Consider the following 20367-nt stretch of genomic DNA (forward strand, 5'->3'; position numbering starts at 1 on the left):
AGCCAGCAGACATCCTCGGGCTCAGGCTGTCATTTACACAGGCCTGTGCATCTGTCTGAGCAGAACAGAACACAACAGAACAGAGACAGCTCTTCCCTTCACCTCACAGCCTGAGTCCGGCATCATCTACCTGACAAAAATCAGATGCTATTTTTGAAATGCGGCGAAATATAAAGGCGGTGGCAGGTTAGGACAAGACCTTCATGCAAAAGGCTCACGTCCTCACAACCAGTTTGGAAATGTCAAGCTGGAAAATAGCCAGAGAGATCATGCCAAATGTGTGTGTGTGTCTGTCAGTCTGTCTTTGAGCGGGTGCTTACACAAGTGTGCATGTGTAAGTGTGTGTTTGTGTGTGTTTTCAGGGGGCTTGAAGTTTGCCTATGGCAGAGCCATGGAAGAGAGGGTTTCATCCTGGCTTGTCATTGATTAGAGAAGGGTCTTTAATTCCATCCCACCCCATGTTGTGATTCATTTGCATTCTGTGTCAGGAGGTAATGGAGTTTTGCTCTACGGTTTGCTCTGAAAATCTTGAAGATGTGGTCTAATGTGCATGCAGCCGCTAGCAAAGAGCTTTCTGATTTATTATGTCTCTTGTGTTAGCTCATTTTTCCCCCTCTTCCTTGTCTTGGGGTAGGACTATGTGCTTTTAAATGGTTTGCAGAGAGGAGAGGTGCAAACACTGCAAACACTCACAAGATATTTGTCATGAGTTTTATTCTACAGACTAGATTTACATCCAAAACTGAGACATTTGTAGTTTTGTTTGCTTTACATTCATCCTATGGTTTCGCAAATGTATTATTCTGTTTGTTAGACAAATGCAGTTTATTTTGAGGTCTCAGTATTTTACAACCACTTGCAAAATGTAAGATATAGTTATGTTTTCACATTCACGTTCACATTTATTTTATTATTTTCCCAAAAAGTTTTTAACCAAGAAGAAAGTCAACAAATAACTGGTGTCATTGGTCATTTGAGTTCACATTAATTATTACTATCATTTTAATTATTTCAGGTAAATTGGTAAAAGCTCTATTGTGCAACTGTGCATACTTTGATAATTACAACCTGATAATTCTTTGAGTCTTTATACAAATGTTTCTACAGTAAAAGCTGTGAGCACTCAGTCTCTTTTCATTCTAGCACGTGCCCTTATTTTCCATGAATCGTTAAAGATTCCTGCTAACAGAGGTCTTATATTCCCATTATGTCTGTGATGAGATATGAGGTTAGGGGACGCTACTGATGGGGCTGGATTGGCTTTGGGTTGGTGAGTCAGGGTTGGTTTTCTGAGCAAAGTTGGGAAAATGTGGTGATCAAATTTGTCAACCTCTGGGGGAGGCCGCGTTCAGGGTCACGGCTAAATCTGTGCGCCGCGGGCAAAAGGCTAGCCCATAATTCCAGCACAGACGAGCGGAGAGCTGACCTCAGTACAGCTGAGGCCAATCCGCACTGATTTCTGATCGTCAGTGGGATAACAATGAAGGCGAGGGGAAAGACGAGGGTCTCTCTCTCTTCTTCTCTCCTTTTCTTTTTTGGCCTGTCTGTTGAGACATCTGAATGTCCTTGCACATTGACCGTCTCCTTGCTTTTCTTTATTTCTCCTCAAAAGAATATAGCCGTTCACATAACAGCATGCTGCTTTTGAAGTAGCAAATGGAATTTCCAAGGCATCTTTACAAATACTTAGACTATCAAAAATAATAACTTAATAAATATCTAAAATGACAGGAATTGCACTCTATCCATTTTCATCCACATATTGATTTTCTATTATATTAAAGTGTTGCATCAACATGCAATCATGTTAATACATCTTACCTATTGTGAGTCATGGCTCATTCAACTGATAAATATGTAAATTAAAATGTTTTATAGTTGATAGCCAACATTAATCTCATTTGGATGTCTTAAACCAAATTAAATGACAAAGTGTAGCACATAGCAGTTTAGAAAGTGTGCCGTGAATTCATCTCTGAATTAAAAAGGAAATGAGCTGGGGACAGAACTTGCTCTTTTTTTATTTTTTTATTACAAATGTTAATGAAAAATGTTATTGACTTGAACAAATGGAGAATACACCTGGAAATGTATATTAAAAACCCCTTTCCAATTTCTCTCTCTGCGTAGTTTGCAATTATAGTTATTTCAGCAATAGTGGGGGAATTAATTTTGCGTGCAGACTGATAATGTTACCAGTGTAAGAAGAATGGATATTGTGTTGGATAGGGGGTCTCTAGGTATTTACAAGGAGTGGAGAGAGCAAAGCTTTATTTAATTGAAAGAATTAATCAATAACAGCTGTAGCCCTTTGTCAGAGAAGGCCTTGCAAAATGAGCAAGTAATTTACTGTGGACAATCTGAGGCCTAGTGGATAGCTGATTGAAGGAGAGTATTCTGGTTGTTAGACCGTCAAGTGTAGCTAGATGCAAGTGGGTATCTTAAAAACTTAACAAACAACAAGGACAAGCACTGAAGTGACAGAAGTAATTAATCAATGCTGTTCTCCTCACCAGACGATGACAGAAACATTAAATGTTTCTTTGTCACTCGTGAATAAATACCTTAAAAATCAATAGTTAAGAATAAAAACCTTCAACATGTCCTTTCAATTTGAAGTGATCCATTTTGATGTAGCCATTAACAGTAAACCTAAAATCCTTTAATGTATGTTTGTGAAGATTTCAAAAGTTTGTAAAGATAATTAATTTTTTTGTTTGTAACTTTGCAGAAACTATTTTCCTCTCCTAAGAGAAGCTCCTCGACTGTGCATCAGTAGACACAGAATTGGCTTTTCCCCACTAGTTACATCTTACAATCCAGTTTTTCATTGCTGCTGGATGTTGGTAAATGTTTTCTGAGATCTCACTTATGCATCATTGCTCTCACGCCATCACCGAGATCCTTTTTTCTATTTTTATTTTTTATTTTTTAGATCAATCTTTAAGGTAAATTAGTCTCCGTGCACACTGGCAGCCGTCCCAGTATGTAAATTCATGAACTAATTCACAACATGATTTCATTTCAACTTCCAAGCAAATGAGATTTTAATTGAAAATGAGATCTTCCATAGAGTCTCTCACTGGAAATGTGCGGCAGGGGAATGATACTTTTCACAGATTGTTTTAAGAGACAAGGAGACTTTTTTTCTTCTTCCAAGCCATTTACAAAAAGATTGTATGTTTTCTCAGCCCGCCGTTTGCCCACAACCTGCAGGTTAGTGAAAATGCTCTGTGAAATTAACATTATGCTTCAGCTCCTTGTCAGTATGAAGAGGCGGGCTATTAACATTTGTGTATTTTCATTATGTTAATGGTGTTAACACATGCCCACAGATTGCCACCAGTGGTGCAGTAATTTTGTCTTGCTGATCATAAAGTGTCCGAGTGGGTCATTTTGATTATGACACGCTAATTACATATTGCCTTCCCTCTCTGTGTATTCTTCCCCCCCCCCCCCCCCAAACTCAGAGCGACCTACAGTCTTTAATGGTAAGCTTTTATGAGTTGGAGGAAAGAAAATAAAAGATCTCTGCCTATGTTCCTGACGGCTATGTGGCACGCATGCTTCACTGCTTCCCTTTAAACTTCCTAAATTGTGTTTCACAATAAATAGATGCCCAAGCCTTTAACTGCCAGTATTAGATTAGATACCATTAGATGTAATAGAAAATTCCCTGCCTGTAATATTTTCATAAGAGTTTGAGGCGTTTGATTAATCTGACCACATTTTATTGCATTAATGATTTTTTTTTCCTTTCCACTCTGTTGTAAGGACATTGTATACAGGCTAATGCTGTTTTCTCTCTCCCCTCTCTGCTCACTCTCATTCATCCTCAGCCGTTATTGCAATGCATTGTTGATGAGGTGAGTCGGAGTCTTATGTGCTTTCACTCCTAAAGTCATTCCTAATGGAGTGGAAACCTTATATTTTGTTTCCTAATGAAGCACAGGAGTGGCAGACAGCTCCGCTTGGGCTGTCCTATGGCTGCCTGCAGGTTGAAGCCACCGGCCCGAGCCAAGCTGCTCTGAGGGAGCCAGCAGGGGATGTTGGGCCGGGGCAGCAGACAGCTTACACATGAATTCACATACAGGCAAATCTGTGGACACAAATCTAAATATATGCAGCGGTAGAGGAAGTATGCTGATCTGTTACTTTCGTAAATATAGCAATGCCACAATTTAAAATATACTCCATGAACTAAAAGTCCTGCATTCAAAATGTAACTTATGTAGCAAGTGCAAAAGTATTATCAGAAACATGTACCCTTGTGAAAGACATGTTATATTTTAATGTAGCTAGTTGAAAGGAAGCTAATTTTAGCGTTATTATATACGTTGGGTAGTTTGATGCATAACAATGCATCACATTTTGTAAACTGATTTTCGTATGTTAAATCGTACAGGAATGATTTCAAAGTTACGGGTAACAGATGAGAAGAACAATATCACTTTCATGTCTGTTTGAAGCTACAGCCAGTAGTTGGTTAGCTTAGCTTAGCTTAGTTTAGCTTAGCATAAAGACTGGAAACAATTGGAAAGAGTTAGCCTGGCTCTGTTTGAAGGAAACTAAATCCGCAGAGCAGCACCTCTAAAGCTCATTCATTACCATGTTATATCTTGTTTGTTTTATCTGTACAAAAACCGAAGTGTGAAAATGACAAATTGCGCTCTTGCCTTTGGAGAGTCAAGTAGTTTTCAGTCTTTATGCTAAGCTAAGGCTGCTGGCTGAAGATTCATATTTAAAGGACAGATAAGAGAGTATACTAGTATCAATTGTACCTTATTCACAATATGTTAAATTATCTTTTTCATCTGCAAAGTATAAAGTATAAATGTCCAGTACAGTACTTGAGTAAATGTACTTAATAAGGTGGTTTGTTTATATTCTGCCATTATAAACAATTCAGCAGCATTTGTGCTCAAACTATAAGAAAGTGTCTCTGTAGCTGTAGTCAATCTAACTATATGAGTTAGTATTGCAGTGCCTTATTCTGACTAAAACGATTTTAATCAGCACAAAATGTGAGGATTTGATGTTTAAAGCTCTGTTTAACCAGAATCTGAAGTGATGGGTCTGTGCACCGAAAGTCCATAGAAAATTATCTGAGCTATTCTGAGCTGACGTTTCACAGCAAGGTCATTGTTAAAACAAAATGTCTCCTCCGCTATCTAGGTCACAGCACATTCTGTTACTTTCTCTGAAAACTTCCTGTCTTCCTTCCTTCCTGCCACAGCTTATAATTAAACACACACAATTATCCCAAATTTAATGGGATTTCAGAACCAGGCTTTTATTTAAGAGGTAATGAATAATATTTTAATTGCATATGTAACTGTGAGATCGAAATGTGCTTCTCTCATAACGTGTAATTATTACACGACATTTTTCTACTGTGATACTCTGACAATGCGATCAATAGCTGATGAGTGTCTTTCTTCTGTATTTTCTAAGGTCACTGTGTAACGGTTATTAATTGTGAAATCATCCAGTAGGGAAGAGAGGATGCATAAGCACACTTAAAACATATGGACAGTGTCCTATTGTTTATTGATGTCTGTAATTAATGATATAATGCATGCCACTGAAGTAGTTTGACCTCTGAACCGATCATTATTCAGAGTGTAGCAGCATCAATCAAACTGTGCTTTTCTCAGATCTATTTCTGTACACCCCCTCAGGGACAGACGGGGCACCCACTGTATCCTCATTTGTATTCAGCTGACCAAGGCCTTAGTATGAATGATTTAGAAGTCTTTATCAGAAATAGACTAGATAAGAGGGAGTGAGATGAGATTTTACAAGCTGCTGCTGAAGTTCATAAAGACTGCAGCTTCTGCTTCGCTGCCTCAAATCAAAAATATTTTTTCTTTATAGGACTTTGGTGTATTTACTGATTTATTTTCTCTCAATCCCACCACAGAAACTACATGTATTTACTCGTCTTTGGGAGATGTAGTTTTCGGGGTCCAGTAATGATAGGTTTAGTGGTGTTATTCACCCTCTCCGCATCATAATGACCATATGAATGTCTGCCTTTTGGATTGAGTGCTGGCCAGATTGTTCGGGCTCTCTGGAAGGAGCGACATGCATCGGTGCCCAGCCTGAGGTTTAGAGGTGGTGTTGATGTCCCACTCCACCAAGCATCCCAGGCTCTCCTCAGGACGGGTGTATTAGAATAAGTCATTTCATTGTTAATTTAAATGGCTTAATACATCACTCTAAGGTAACAGAGTGATGTGTGAGCAGCAGAGGGAGAGAGTATGAGAAAGAGACGGAGAGAGATGCCAAGGGGTGTTTCTTTAATATCAAATGAAATTGAATCCCGCATTACCTCACTTGTGCCGTTTCTCAAGCAGCTCCCAGGCTATTAATGGAAAGCTGTAAAAGGCTTGGTTCAGTCTTTCGGTTCTTTAATTTCACTGCAGCTCCCAGATGTTAGGTCTTTGTCTCATTGCTGATCCCTGGCTGATGTATGGTGTTGTCTTTATCCTGCCTCCAGTCCATTGTGGCTGTGTGTTGTGTTATTGGGTCAGGTGAATCTATCAAGGACGGAGAGTTGGGCAGTTCACACACCGGGGGGATAATTACAGGGTGATTGGTTTCCTCACACTCTCTGCTCTCACTATCGTTGTCTCCTCTATGTTAGCCTTGTCCTTACATAAACGCACACAGCCTGGCTGGCACTGGAAGTCGCCCAAAAAAGCTGCTCAGTCCCGGGATCCCCGGCCCTCTTACCTGTTCGATCTCCGGGGCCCCATTTCAAACAGCTGTGTGTGTTTAATAGAAAACATGTGCACCATTGTTTACAGATGTTTGTGGATTTATTTACACCAGCGGATTGACTGGAACTCAGGAGACAGCAGACTTTAATTCTCCACCAGCACATCTCCTGCTATTATTAACCTAACCTTAGATGCTATAGATAATTCACAATTATCTCACATTGTTTCTATCTCACCCAGCCCTGAATCCTCTCATCTACGTGTCCTTTCTGGGTCATAATGACACCAGTTTATTAATTACTATGTAAAACGGGTCCTGTTTTAACCTAAGCCTAAGTTTTAAGCTAGCGTGGCTCTGTCCCAATGTAATAAATTCCACCTACAATTGAGGACATAGCCTTGGCCAGACGCAATGCTTTCCTGGAGTGACTTTCCCCTAGTAAAACCACAACCTGTCATTCTTACACTTTGGTCTTTGTACAGAACAAACAAACAAGGTGCTGATGGCTGTGGGTTAGGGTTAGGGTTAGGGTTAACCCTGATTGGTGTTTCCCCCTGCTTCCTGTCGGGATACTCTCATTGCACTGCGACAACCTGCAAGGCGAAGTTCACCATGACCAACGAAAACAGCCAAAGTTAGACTTGTTATTGGTTACCTTGCTAGCTTAATGTAGCGTCATGAAGAAACGCATAACAAAACTGTACAGCAATAGAAAACATATTTACGATGATTAACAATGTGTTAAATCGCGTTTGTTTATTTAGTCGCCTTTTATTTATTCTTGAAAAAACTGTTCCTTATCACATCTTTATTTATGTAATCCATGCAAAAATGTTTGTGAAAACAATCACAAGGGTAACAAAGTACAGACGTGTAGCAAGTCAACCTCCATCCAAAATATATACCCTTCATGAGTATCTACACTATGCTATCATTTCTACTTCATCACATTTAGAAAGCTTTCCTGTGATAGAGTTCTATTATCACAACATGTCGTGATGAAGAGGGAACACCTCAATGCTATTGAACAACTGATATATCCTTAAAAAAAACTCCTAAAAGAAACCTTGTCAAACCCACAGCCAGTGTGGTCAACATAACATGTTGATGATATATTTTTAATGTTTGAATTGACTTATTTTGTCTTTTGATGTTCCCTTTTGAAACTTTGTAACCTTGAGCAGGGTCGGTTTTTTTTTTGGAGGGGGGCTTTCACTTGTTTGTAAGGCAAGGTTTCCCCCAATCCTTGGTGCTGACAAGAATGTTGCACACCCTCTCACCTTGCATGTGATCTTGATGGAAATCTCTGGTCCACTGTTCACATATACACACACACACACACACACACACACACACACACACACACACACACACACAGAGCCACACAAACAGCCACACAGAGCCCTTGCTATTTGCACTTCCTGACTTTGAAGGCTGTCAACAGAGCAACAGCGGGTTGTTTCAGTACTCTGGACAGTTCCTCTACAGAGACCTGCAGAGTGTTCAAACCGGAGGCTCTCACCTCGCCCCAAAGTCTGACTGGGGACACCAAGACTGAGTCCAACACTGAGATTTGCCACTTGCAGACTATGGTGTGTGTGCGTGTGTGTGTGCGCGCATGTGTGCGCGTGAGGAGTCCACTGAGTCACCCAGCCCTTCCCCCACACACGTGTATCATCCACCCAGAGCCATTCTATCTGTATGGAAATTTGGGCTCCACAGCTGGAATCCCACAAAGCACTGTCATCTACTAATAGTTATTATCTCTTTGGCCTGCTCCCTCACAAAACCCTGCAATACAAGCACATCGCATCTTTATGGTAATGCCCTACAATATAGCCCCAAGCTATGGTGCATAGACCTTTGTTATCATTACGATAATTCCCATTCTCACTTGACTCCTCATTACACCATTGAAAACTGCTCGGGGTTGGATATAGACAAATTCCTGCATCTTTCTTTATTACACTGTAGCATACAGTGTTGATACACAAAACTTAAACTCCCTAAATAAACACAGTGAGGCAGTCGGTATAATGACAATTAAGCATAAGAGCTGTCATAATGAATTAGCACTAGAGAGGCCCGTGTGCTGTTGTATTTGTGCTTCTTTGTTGTACATATGGCTAAATGACAAGATATCATTATATCATGTTATTTTTACAAACCTATGTTGTCTTAATTAATAATGTCAAGCAGACAGAAATGAAAAAATGTAATAAATTAGTTGACTATGGACCTAATGGTGAGATTTTCTTTATCAACTACTGTTTCCAAGAATCAAGTTAATATCTTGACATGACATTTGATTATTTCATGTCATTTTGTTTGCATTTGCCATATTGTACACGCAGGATATATATCAGAAACATATTATTATTGTAATAAAGATGTCACCCATATTGCCTAGGCCTAGTGGCAAACGTGACATAATATATCAGATTAAAGTTAAATAGTTATACAACAATTTAATACCTTTTTTGCAACACGGAGAGATGAAGAAAAAGCTTTACTCAGGTCATCAGGACGATGAAATCTGGCTTCTGTATATCCTTTGCCTTATCTTCAGCGCATACTTTCTATTCCCCCTGCACATTGCATATTTGCACATATATTTGTAAATTTTATTTTTTAATTCATATTTCAAATCTTTAAATTGTTTTTTTTTGCTTTAAGAATATACATTGCCTACAAAAGCAAACAACTTGTATATGTAACCTGTAAACCTTTGAATCCTTGTAGTGGGAAATTTCATCTTCTTCTCTAAAGGGTTTGGAGTCCACAGTGAAAAGAGGCTGAATTTGCCAGAGGTTTTCTTTTTCAGGTTTTCCACAATTAAATCAACAGAAGAGCAGGTGATTTACCATACATGTATGCCATGATGAGCTTAGGGTCAGCTCTATGTAAGAAGCAAAGCGCAGAGAGACACGGACCTCGCCGTGGCCTCGCCGACCTCTCGTCGTGTCCTTGCGTCTCTTCATGAATGCCCACACAAGGCCTCTGGATTGACACAAAAAAGTAATTGCGGAGTGATTGGCAGAGCTTGTCCCATGCAGCCTGCGTCCTGCACTTGAAGGCTCTCCTCAGAGCACCCTCATTGTCACACAGCCTTTTAGCACCTTTGTTCCTGCCTTCCCCTAGGACCTCACAGCTCACCATTGGCAGATGAGTCCCTGTCTGTGACAAAAGGGTCTCTACGCTCAGCCTCATTTGATGCAGTGATGAACCCCCCCCCCCCCCCTCACTCACACACACACACACACACACACACACACACACACACACACACACACACACACACACACACACACAACACATACACACACATATATTGCACACCACCTCCTGTGAGAAGAAATGTTCCGTTTAGCGGTGGAGGATGTGGGGGTCAGGACCCAGGGGTGGGCTTTTAGGAGACAAATAAACATCAGAGCAGGAGAGGAGTGATGTCTTCTTTACACATTAGCAACCATTTAGCAAGTCTCACTGTTTTCACTGCTTCTCTCCGGTGGCCTTTCAAACAGCTGATCTTTCTCTTTTGTTTGTCTTTGCAGCTCAGAATCCAGTCAGGATCAACACAGTCGTCAACGGTGAGTGATTTGAACAGTCTGAGTTGATCTTGATTAGGATCTGTGCTGCTATAACTGACAACAAGTCAGTTAAAATAAGTCATCTATCATATCCAGTTTCTTATGAATGACTGTGACTCGTCCAGCGTGTTAAAAAGATCCAGAATAATTAGCCAGCAGCACTTTTCCCTGTGAGTGTTATCAAACCGTCTCTCTGCATTTTGCTCTGCTCCTACCCATCCACTGTTCATTTGTATGATACCCAATCAGGCAAACACACACACACACACACACACACACACACACACACACACACACACACACACACACACACACACACACACACACACACACACACACACACACACAAGTTGCATCTTTCTAATACCATCTAATGAGGTGATGACCAACCACTTGTTATAATTGCTTCAGTCTCCTTTTAATTTTCAAGCTTATTAATCATATGTAGAGTTATTTAAGAATGCATAAATTAATCTTAGATTAAAAAGCCTATCAAAGCCTCAAAACAATTAAAGAGTAAGGTAAGATTTCCCCCGGGCTGGGACTTTTATTTTAATAGAGTGTTCAGGTGATTATCATACTTTGATGCAGCACTGTGATTAATGTAGACACACTTTTAAATGAGCTGTTCTCTGTTGCACAAAAAGGTAGAATAAGCGTGAGCCTGATAATGACCTTACTGACTTTTTGGGTTACTTTTCTCATTTCCTTGCAGTTAATGAGTCTGTGAATTTTACATTTAGTTAGAAAATATGGATTTCATAACAAATCTGTGGTGTTGAATTTTAAGGGTTTATTTGAAGTGTATTTATTTGAACAGGAATGTTTTCAGGTAATTTCCTTCCAGTTGGAGTTGTTCACATTGTCAATAAAGCTTTGGATTTATCTGATGGCAACAATGACTTTTACTTAAGATGTTTGTGTTGATGACAGTAGAGGTTTAACAAGCCATACCCGTTCAATAATCGATAGGGTAGCAGATGGAGGAGATGGCTGCTTGATTTGAATTTGCTCTTTTGACGTGAGGAGACGCCTCAAGTTGGACCACCGTCTGTTCCCTTGTGAGGACTTCTGCTCTCAAACAAAACGCATTTTCTTAAAGGATTTATACTGTATCTTTTTGACAATAATCTCAATTATAAAACCTGTTTTATTCCCAAACGCAAATAGATTAGCGATTTTAAAATGATAATTTTACAATAATTTCATTTTTTTTTTCAGATGCAGAAACATAAATTATATTTTAAGTCCGTTTTATGTAAAGGTTTCGCATTTGCATTATGACAAGCGATGTGATTAAAAAATAATTTATAACTAAATTATATTGTTGGTCAAATTATTGTTTTAATTGACCAAACATATTGTTATTATTTTACTGTTTTTATTGTAATTACTCTCCAAATATATGTATAGGCCTGTATTCAAATTAACTTTAGGCCTACGTCTACCTCTCTTGGAATTAATTATGGACAAATTGTCATTATTGCTTTCCAGCTCTGAGTCTTTGAAGTCAATTGGACCAACAGCAACGTCTTCTGTTTCCTTCATCAATATTACATCAGTGCTTGGCGCGGCGCGTGTGCCGGATGAAAATGATTCACCCAAAGCTTTATTGACTTTAAAAAGTTAAACGCCCGTTTCTTATGGCGCGAAGCTGTGCGCATTGTTCCTCTGTCTGATCTCTTTTTCTTTCGGCTCGGAGAAAAACACAGCAAAAACAAAGCGTAGATCACAGAGAGTGACCTTTAGAGCAGCTGGTTATTGTCAAAACGCATGTAGGCGAAGTGTAGCTTGTAAACGATGAATCCGTGGGAACCCAGCACATGTTGAAGGCCTGCACTCAGTCTATTCAGCAGCGGGCCCTGACTCTGTGCACACAACAATGTGTCGGAGGGTCCCTGCTGTTTTTAGCGGAATGCCAAATCCCACTGCAGCCTCCTCCGTGCATAATGTCAATAACAACTAATAACTAATTAAAAGCATTACGTTTGACTCAATAGGCTACAGAGTATTGAAAGATAATGTGGATGTTTTCTTTTTTTAATTAGAATGTATTTAAACATGTAGGCTGCAACAATAGTGTTTTTTAGTTGATGATTGTGGGCAATAGGCTATATATGTAGACCTGCAGGCTGCTATAAGACCAACACTCAAACCATCTTCATTGGTCATGAATCCATAGTTAATGCAGACTGTCTGTGGGAGTGGGAGTGCCTCGACTTAAGTTTTGCCGTCACTTGATTGCCGTGTGTGTCGTAGAGGGGGCTGTACTACAGCCTGCCTGCCATGTGGACACTGCTGCTGCTGCTGCTGCTGCTGCTGCTGGTGCAACACAAACTATATGCACACACCGACCGTGGATCAGAGAGAGAGGAGGACAGTAAGCAGGAGGGAGGCGGTGCTGCACGGACAACTGCGTCCCACTCCTAAAGCAAACATCTTTACATCCAACACACACTACCTTTCATCGCTCCGACTTCCACTCGATCAAAGCTTTCTCATTCACGACGGAGGGGAGCTGTGCGAACATTAAAGGTGAGTTTGGGAGCCTGGTTTCGACAGTAGTGTTTGACACAGTATGTGTTTATGTCATGACTTCAATTCATCTATTACACTATTTTACGCCCAGTTTGTTGAAGCTATAGCGTGCAATAATTCAGAATTTATATCTGCTGTTTAAAGTGAAAAAAGGCTGAAGTTACAGGCAAATGCATTTCATGTAAGTGGAGTTTTAAGTACAAGGGATATATCATCATCGAAATGTCACAAACATGTTGCTTAATAAGGGATTACTTTTATTCTTCATTCATGCAACTTTATTCAAATGAAGGCCTGTAATTGCCTGTCCTCTCCGTTTCTATGCTTTAGCTGATTGAACACCTGCTATGATATAATGAACTAGAATGCTCCATTAAAAGGTTATTATAAAGCTTTACTCGAGCCTGTTACTATGAAACAATCTCACATCTTAATATCAAACGTCTTCTCTGCAGCTTCCAGGCCTCCAAGGATGGACTCCATAACTGCGGGACGAGACTCCAGCTCCTCGCCAAGCTCCAAACAAGAACTTCCCTACCCGAGCACCAAAAACCTGAAGCCCAACCAGGTCGGACAGACGGTGCTGTACGGAATACCGATCGTGTCTTTGGTGATAGATGGCCAGGAGAGACTTTGCCTTGCACAGATATCTAACACGCTGTTGAAGACTTACAGCTATAACGAGATACACAACCGGCGAGTGGCGCTGGGGATCACCTGCGTGCAGTGCACTCCTGTCCAGCTGGAGATCCTGCGGAGAGCAGGTGCAATGCCGATCTCCTCCAGGCGCTGCGGGATGATCACTAAACGTGAGGCCGAGAGACTTTGTAAGTCATTCCTAGGAGCTCATGCTCCGCCTAAACTTCCAGAAAATTTTGCCTTTGATGTTTCTCACGAATGCGCCTGGGGGAGTCGAGGCAACTTCATTCCGGCCAGGTACAACAGCTCCAGGGCTAAGTGCATCAAGTGCTCCTATTGCAACATGTATTTTTCTCCAAATAAATTCATATTTCATTCGCATCGCACGCCAGAGTCTAAGTACACGCAGCCAGATGCAGCTAATTTTAATTCTTGGAGGCGGCATCTCAAATTAACAGATAAAGCCGGCCAGACAGACGTACTACACGCATGGGAAGACGTGAAGGCCATGTTCAATGGGGGCAGTCGCAAGAGGACTCTGCCTGGCAGCGGGTCAGATTCCGGCTCTTCCTTAAAATCACATGGACACAACCGTCCCCGAGACTTACCCGAGATACCTGCAAAAATCATCAGCTGCGAGGACCACAGGGGCGGCATGCCGAGCACACGCAGCTACCCGGTCATCCCCGTGCCCAGTAAAGGCTTTGGGATGCTGCAAAAGCTCCCACCGCCACTCTTCCCTCATCCATACGGGTTCCCAGCTTTCGGCCTTTGCCAGAAGAAAGACGACAGCATGCTGGGAGAACAAAGCAAAGCGGGCCTCCCGGGTGTCCTGTGGCCTGGTACCAAGGACAGCGCCTATCACTCCTTCCCCATGTTCTGGCCCGCGGCGGGCGCGCTGCCCATGCCTCCGTACCCCCAAACTCAGCATAAACCTCCATCAGAGCTGCTGTGTCCTCCCAGACAGACTGACATGGACCTATCTGAGCACAGCGACCGGAGCACCAACACTTCCAAAGACAGCATGGTCGAAAACGACCGGTGCTCCAGCACTCAGTCCACGCGTAATGACGACGACAAGTCAGGGGACGAGGCGAGGCCGCTGGAGGGGATGACCCTCGCGCCCCGGAAAATCAGCTACGTGTCCGCGTTCAGACCCGTTGTTAAAGACGCTGACTGCATCGCCAAGCTGTATGGCAACAGGGGCGCTTACAACGGGGGTCGCACAGGCTATTTATCGCCCGATTTTTTAAGTGAGAGCTCAAGCTACCGGTCCATGTCCCCCTGCGTTGACAGTGAGGGCGAGCCGGACGTGGATGTGGAGACAAATAAAACACCAGAGGAGGAGGAGGACTCCCGGCCTCTTTCCTCGGTGTGTCCTCGGACTCCCTCCGGCTTGGCTCACAGTGTTTCCCCAACCGACTCAGACTCCAAGAGCCTGCAGGAAAGCAGTGTGGCGGATTCCCAGAAAGTGAGCCTACACGTGGCCCAGTCCTCTGACAGAGAAATGCAGAACAAGCAGTTATCAGAGACCCACATAGCTGCGTCTTTTAATGAAGTGAGTGACTTATAACTGAGAAACACTGATGATAAATACAAGCTGTAATATGTCTCTAACGTTTTCTGCAAGTGGGTTTTTCTTTCCTTGGCTTGTGTGTGTATTTTTTAAACAGATAAATCTCTGTGTTCTTGTGGGAAAATGTGTCTTTTATGTTAAAAACAGCAACAAACAGCATGTCCACATCATTTAGGAAAAACAAACAAATAAATCCTATAATAAAAATATATACACTTCAACTTAAAGTATATTTTTAATTATTCATTTTAGATTTTAATTTATTATTATTTTTCCATACCTCTTGTAATTTTAAGAGTTCAAAGAAGTGGTGATTCTGTCTTCTTTAGGTGTACACATCGGAGAGGGCTGAGCTGCAACAAAGGAGCAGTCCGTATCAGTTCAGACCTGCGAATTACAAGATTGGAGTACTAACAACAAATGGTTAGACTTTTTTTTTCTGCTTTTGTAAAAACATTTCGCTGTAAAAAGAAAAAAAAAAGAAAGAAGGTAAAAGGGATGAAAATTACATCGATTTATTTTCTCTTAAGATGAGTGTGCAAGTAAAGAAGAGCCGTCTTCCACTGTGGAGGAGATCGAAACGAAATCTTTTAATGAACAAAGCAGCGAGGAGAACCAGCGAGAGCCGGATGAGGGTAAGTTACACCGAGGTCAGCGAATAGGATTTGTTTTTATTATAAACTCTTAAGTTTTAAGAGATACGGGTCTACTTTTTGCAGACAGAGGAAAATAATTTATTTTCTGTGTATTCAGGCGAGGACGCACCAGACAGAGCTCTGCCAACACAAAGAGCCATAGAAAGTCTGGCAAAAGGTAAGACAATGTCTTACTGTTAGATACAATGATTGACAGATAACAAGTCTCTTTAAAAAATATATATTATTATCATCTTCTAATAAAAACAATGCAATAATTAACATTATTGTATTAAGGAAATTTAAAAAAAAATTGACAATTCCTTCAATTGTTTTTATTTCTCTGTTTTTGCCTTGAGGCAGATTATTTGGCATTTGTCCCGAAAAAACATTAAAAGGATGTTTAATAAAAGAAGTAAATAAATGCAGGCCCAGGATGGATGACCTGCTCTGAATAGTCAGTGTAAATGATGATGGTGTCCTCATCATTGTCATTAAAAATAGAAAACTGTCCTAGAAGGAATATGATACAAAAGCCTGCTGTACCTTTCCTCCTCCAACGTCCTCTATTTTTGTCTGCTTTTTAGAAGAACTACAGAAGCAGCTGTTAGAGCAAGTTGAGCTGAGGAAAAAGCTGGAACGTGAATTTCAAAACTTGAAAGGTAAGCTAAATTCTGCAACAGTGCTTTTCCCACTATTTGGGCTTTTATCACCCCAGCAATGATTTGACAGACAGAGACTCAATAGTGCATAATATTTAGTACTCAACTTTCTGGTGCATGTTAAGTGTTGCTCTCCTGTCATGTTTCTGATTCAGCCCAAAACATGAATCCATGCCATGATCAAATCCACCTCACAGTGGCATGCTTGTGCTCTTCTCTGCAAAGCATAAATCTGTTAAAGGGCACTGTTTCTCCAAAAATCCTAAGTGGTTCAGGAGCACAATCCCCCTGGGAAGAGGTGCTTTCAGAACTCTGTTTAAAAATGATTTGAGAGGATTGTGATTTTAACCTTTTGTCCAAAAACATCCATGCACCCTTAGAAAATAGTTCTCTGTCGGGAAGAAAGCGCAGATATTTTGGGACTCAATTTAATTTACAGAAACACGGATATAGTGAGTACTAATACCTTGTTTTATAGATAGATAGATATGGACATACAGGGAAATTAAAAAAGCTTAACATGAAAATGATGTATCATGTAATAGCTGAGGAGAATGTCAGGTTTACCAGATTTAAATATCATAAATGATATTAAGCTGCTTTATAGGGAAACACAATGAAAGATGTGACAGAAAATGTATCTCTGCAATGCATACATTCAGAACATCTGCATTTATATACATAGCCTATGGGACTTCACTTTAAAACTCTACACCGGTGCTGTAAATATGTTATTTCTTAATATGAAACTATATCCGTGTCCAGAAAACAACTATATATAGCCATATATAGTTGTTGTAGCCATATGAAGTGCTTCATGATATCTCAGGTGAATTGCAGGGCAAAACGACACTCACATTCTGACTGCTGCAGCGTTCATAGTAACTCCTGAACACCTTCTCTCCAAAATGCTTGAAAACGTATCACCCACTCAGCTCTCTGTTTTGCTAGAAAGCTCTGTGAGAATCTCAGTAAAATGGAGCATGGATGCGCTTGCACAGAACTCTACAAGAGCAGTGGACAAAGATCAGCATTTCCCAGAGATGTGTAGTTTGTAAAATTGTATTTAACTGTGCAAAATCTTAGATGTGCAGGAAGGGGAAAACAAGGGAATCTGTCATGGTGTACAAAGGTATTACAATACTTTATGAAAATAGTTACATGACTAGATCAACGCATATAATCCAGATCAGTTAAGTAAATAAACATCATACACCTACAGTTAACAAGATACTGATCATTTTACCAGCAACATATCTATCATATTCTCTTATCTAGAATATGAAATTATATTTAGTTGGTCTCACCTTTGTGCAACGACACATGTCAAAGTAAGAAATTAATTCAGAAATATAAATGAGGTTTTCTCTAAATTCACCTCACACTCTTTAAGTTGTATTTTGGGTTTCTGGATTTTATTGCTCGAACACTTTCTAACAAATATGATATCAGTTTCCAGTGATGTGTTTTACTCAAAAAAATATTTTAAACAGTTTGGTGGAATTTACTTTAATACACAAATACAGTTTCTTCTTTGTGTATTCATTGGAGTTTGATTAACACAAAGCATAATCTAGTGACAAGACAGCACAACTGTACAATTAAACACTTGGTGCATTTATCCCTCATGATTAGGTAGGTAGTAGTTTAGTGTAAATAACACGGAATGAGTGTACTTATAAGATGAACCACTATTTTTCCATTTACACTTTATAATTTTAACTGTCATTGCTGCATGAATCCACAATTTCCCAGCAATGAAGATTAATTTTTAAAAATAAGTATAGGCTAATTAATTTAAACTGAATTGTTTTTAAATATGCTAATTTCTAATCTCTACTATAAAACAAAAATGTTAGTATTTCAACACCACAGCAGGACATAGGCCTAGTGTTTACTACGATTAGAAGACCTGTACATGAGGTCGAGACCTGGTTTGTCGCTTTATCTTGGGAACAGCGCCCTCTAGAGGCTGTTGAGTCTTCGGACCGGACCAGTTTAATGCATTTCAGTCTTATCAATGTTAACAATCTTCTAAAAGGAATCATTTATCGGGAAGACTTTGGCAAACTAACATCATATCCTTTTTAAAAATATTTTTAAATTATGTTTACATAATTATTTATGAAAATGTCAGAACAACAAAGTATTTAGCCTGCAGTATTTTAGGGGGCGAAACTGACTAAGTTAAGGTTTTGTATGATGAGGCTTACCTACCACATGACTGACTCAAATCTATGCCTGCCATTTGTTCTTCAGATAATTTTCAGGATCAAATGAAAAGGGAACTTTCCTACAGGGAGGAGATGGTTCAGCAGCTCCACATCGTCAGAGGTGAGAGAAATAAAGCAGAGGGAGCGGATACAGCAGCGTGGATTTGCAGATTCACTGTGGCATGTTTGCCGACGTGATTGATGACATCCTATAAACTCAAGATGCTCTATGTAAACAGCATATCAAGGATTTGCGTGTGTTGTTTTGTATGCTTTCATTTACTGTTTTGATACGCAAAGTATAGCCCTCCCCTGTTAAATTCACGTGAATCACTTGAACGGGGGAGAAACAAACCTTGATTTTTCTCATAATTGACTTGTTATCAATTTATTAATTTCCACATATTAATTAAATAGAGACATAAACCTATAATCAAATAATATAACAAATAATCATGATATTTCTTTCCGGGATTTAGGGACTCTTTAGGTTATATTCAGCCGAAGTTAAAAGTAATTGTAGTAAAGTCAGGTGCTATAGCAGGCAGGATGATGTACAGATTATATTTCTGCACCCAGAGGCTTATAGACATACATCCAGACTGGAGCATGGCCTTGAAACAATTGATCCTATTATTGTGTAACTGTGTTTAACTCAAACATACCTGATGCAAATACGGCTGTTGTGAATTGTACTTTAATATAATTTAAATTAGGCCCTCCCATGCTCGTACACTATTGATTGTTTCATCTCCTTCTTCTTAGAAGCTCACGACGCTTTACACCATTTCTCGTGTAAGATGCTGACTCCTCGCTGCAGCGGATCCTGCTCCTTCAAATCTCCTCTGCTACCACCCTGAAACATATTACTACACATTTTTATGACAGAGAGACAAAGGACACATCTACAGCTTCTGTCAAACCATGGAAAACCTCTGAGGAATCACGTTGAAAGAAGGCTAACTTGTAATTACTTGTAATATTTTAAAAATGTGTATCTCCACCCTCAACATTTATGTAACCATCTTGCATACAGTGTACTTTGTTTTACTGAAAATATACCATTGATGATATTTATTATTTGTGGCAAAGTGCAATGACAATGTATGTATCTTGTAATAGTTTTAGGTTGTTATTTCGGCTTTATGTCGTCAATAATAGCAGCTTTGACTAGCCAATTCATTGCTCCTTCTCCTCTCAGTATTGTGAATTAGCCTACTACTTGTGCTGTGTTCTTCTTTGCAAGCCAATAGCTTCCTTTGGACGTTATGCACTTTAAACAAATGAAGGGAATTACCATAAAAAGCTTGTGCATTGAAATAGGCCTACAATATAATTATTTGGAGCGGTCAAACCATGCCTATTTGTTTCTGAAGACTTACAAAACACATAAGTTAGGAGGCTAAATTAGTACACCTGCGACCTTGTAAGTATAGCGACATATTCTATTAAGAGTAGCCTATTTGTTCATGTAATGTTTGTTTTCATCGCTAATGAATAAATCATTTTATTAAAAGAAAATTGGAATCTTGCCCTTGGTGTTGTCAACTTGCATAATTACCTTCCTATGAATTGTAGCCATATAATGCTTAATTTTACCCATTTACCTTAGGAGAAGCAAAGTTGTTCTGCCTTTGAATGTACGTGCAACTTTCACGATTTGACGATCTATAGGCTTATATTTTGTAGTCTACGTTTGATTAGCGTCAAAAAGAAGAAAACATCAATTAGAAAATTCTATTAATATATATGTTCACTGTCAAATATATATGTTATCAATTGATTGAT

At 39.9% G+C, this 20367-nt stretch overlaps 1 protein-coding gene across 2 annotated transcripts; it reads left to right on the forward strand.

Annotated features, from left to right (window-relative positions):
• The first annotated feature begins 13326 nt into the window (after positions 1–13326).
• skor1b (SKI family transcriptional corepressor 1b) lies at positions 13327–20022 on the forward strand. 2 transcript variants are annotated; one of them, XM_029434000.1, is made up of 7 exons: positions 13327–15051; positions 15399–15492; positions 15600–15704; positions 15823–15882; positions 16292–16366; positions 18626–18700; positions 19345–20022. In XM_029434000.1, the coding sequence occupies exons 1-7, from the start codon at positions 13327–13329 to the stop codon at positions 19437–19439; spliced, it is 2229 nt and encodes a 742-aa protein (XP_029289860.1). In that variant the 3' UTR covers positions 19440–20022. The 2 variants fall into 2 exon arrangements, with proteins under 2 accessions (XP_029289860.1, XP_029289861.1); XM_029434001.1 differs by having other exon boundaries at positions 19348–20022.
• The last annotated feature ends 345 nt before the right edge of the window (positions 20023–20367 follow it).

The sequence above is a fragment of the Cottoperca gobio genome, chromosome 6 (genome assembly GCF_900634415.1).
Source record: "Cottoperca gobio chromosome 6, fCotGob3.1, whole genome shotgun sequence".
Taxonomy (NCBI): domain Eukaryota; kingdom Metazoa; phylum Chordata; class Actinopteri; order Perciformes; family Bovichtidae; genus Cottoperca; species Cottoperca gobio.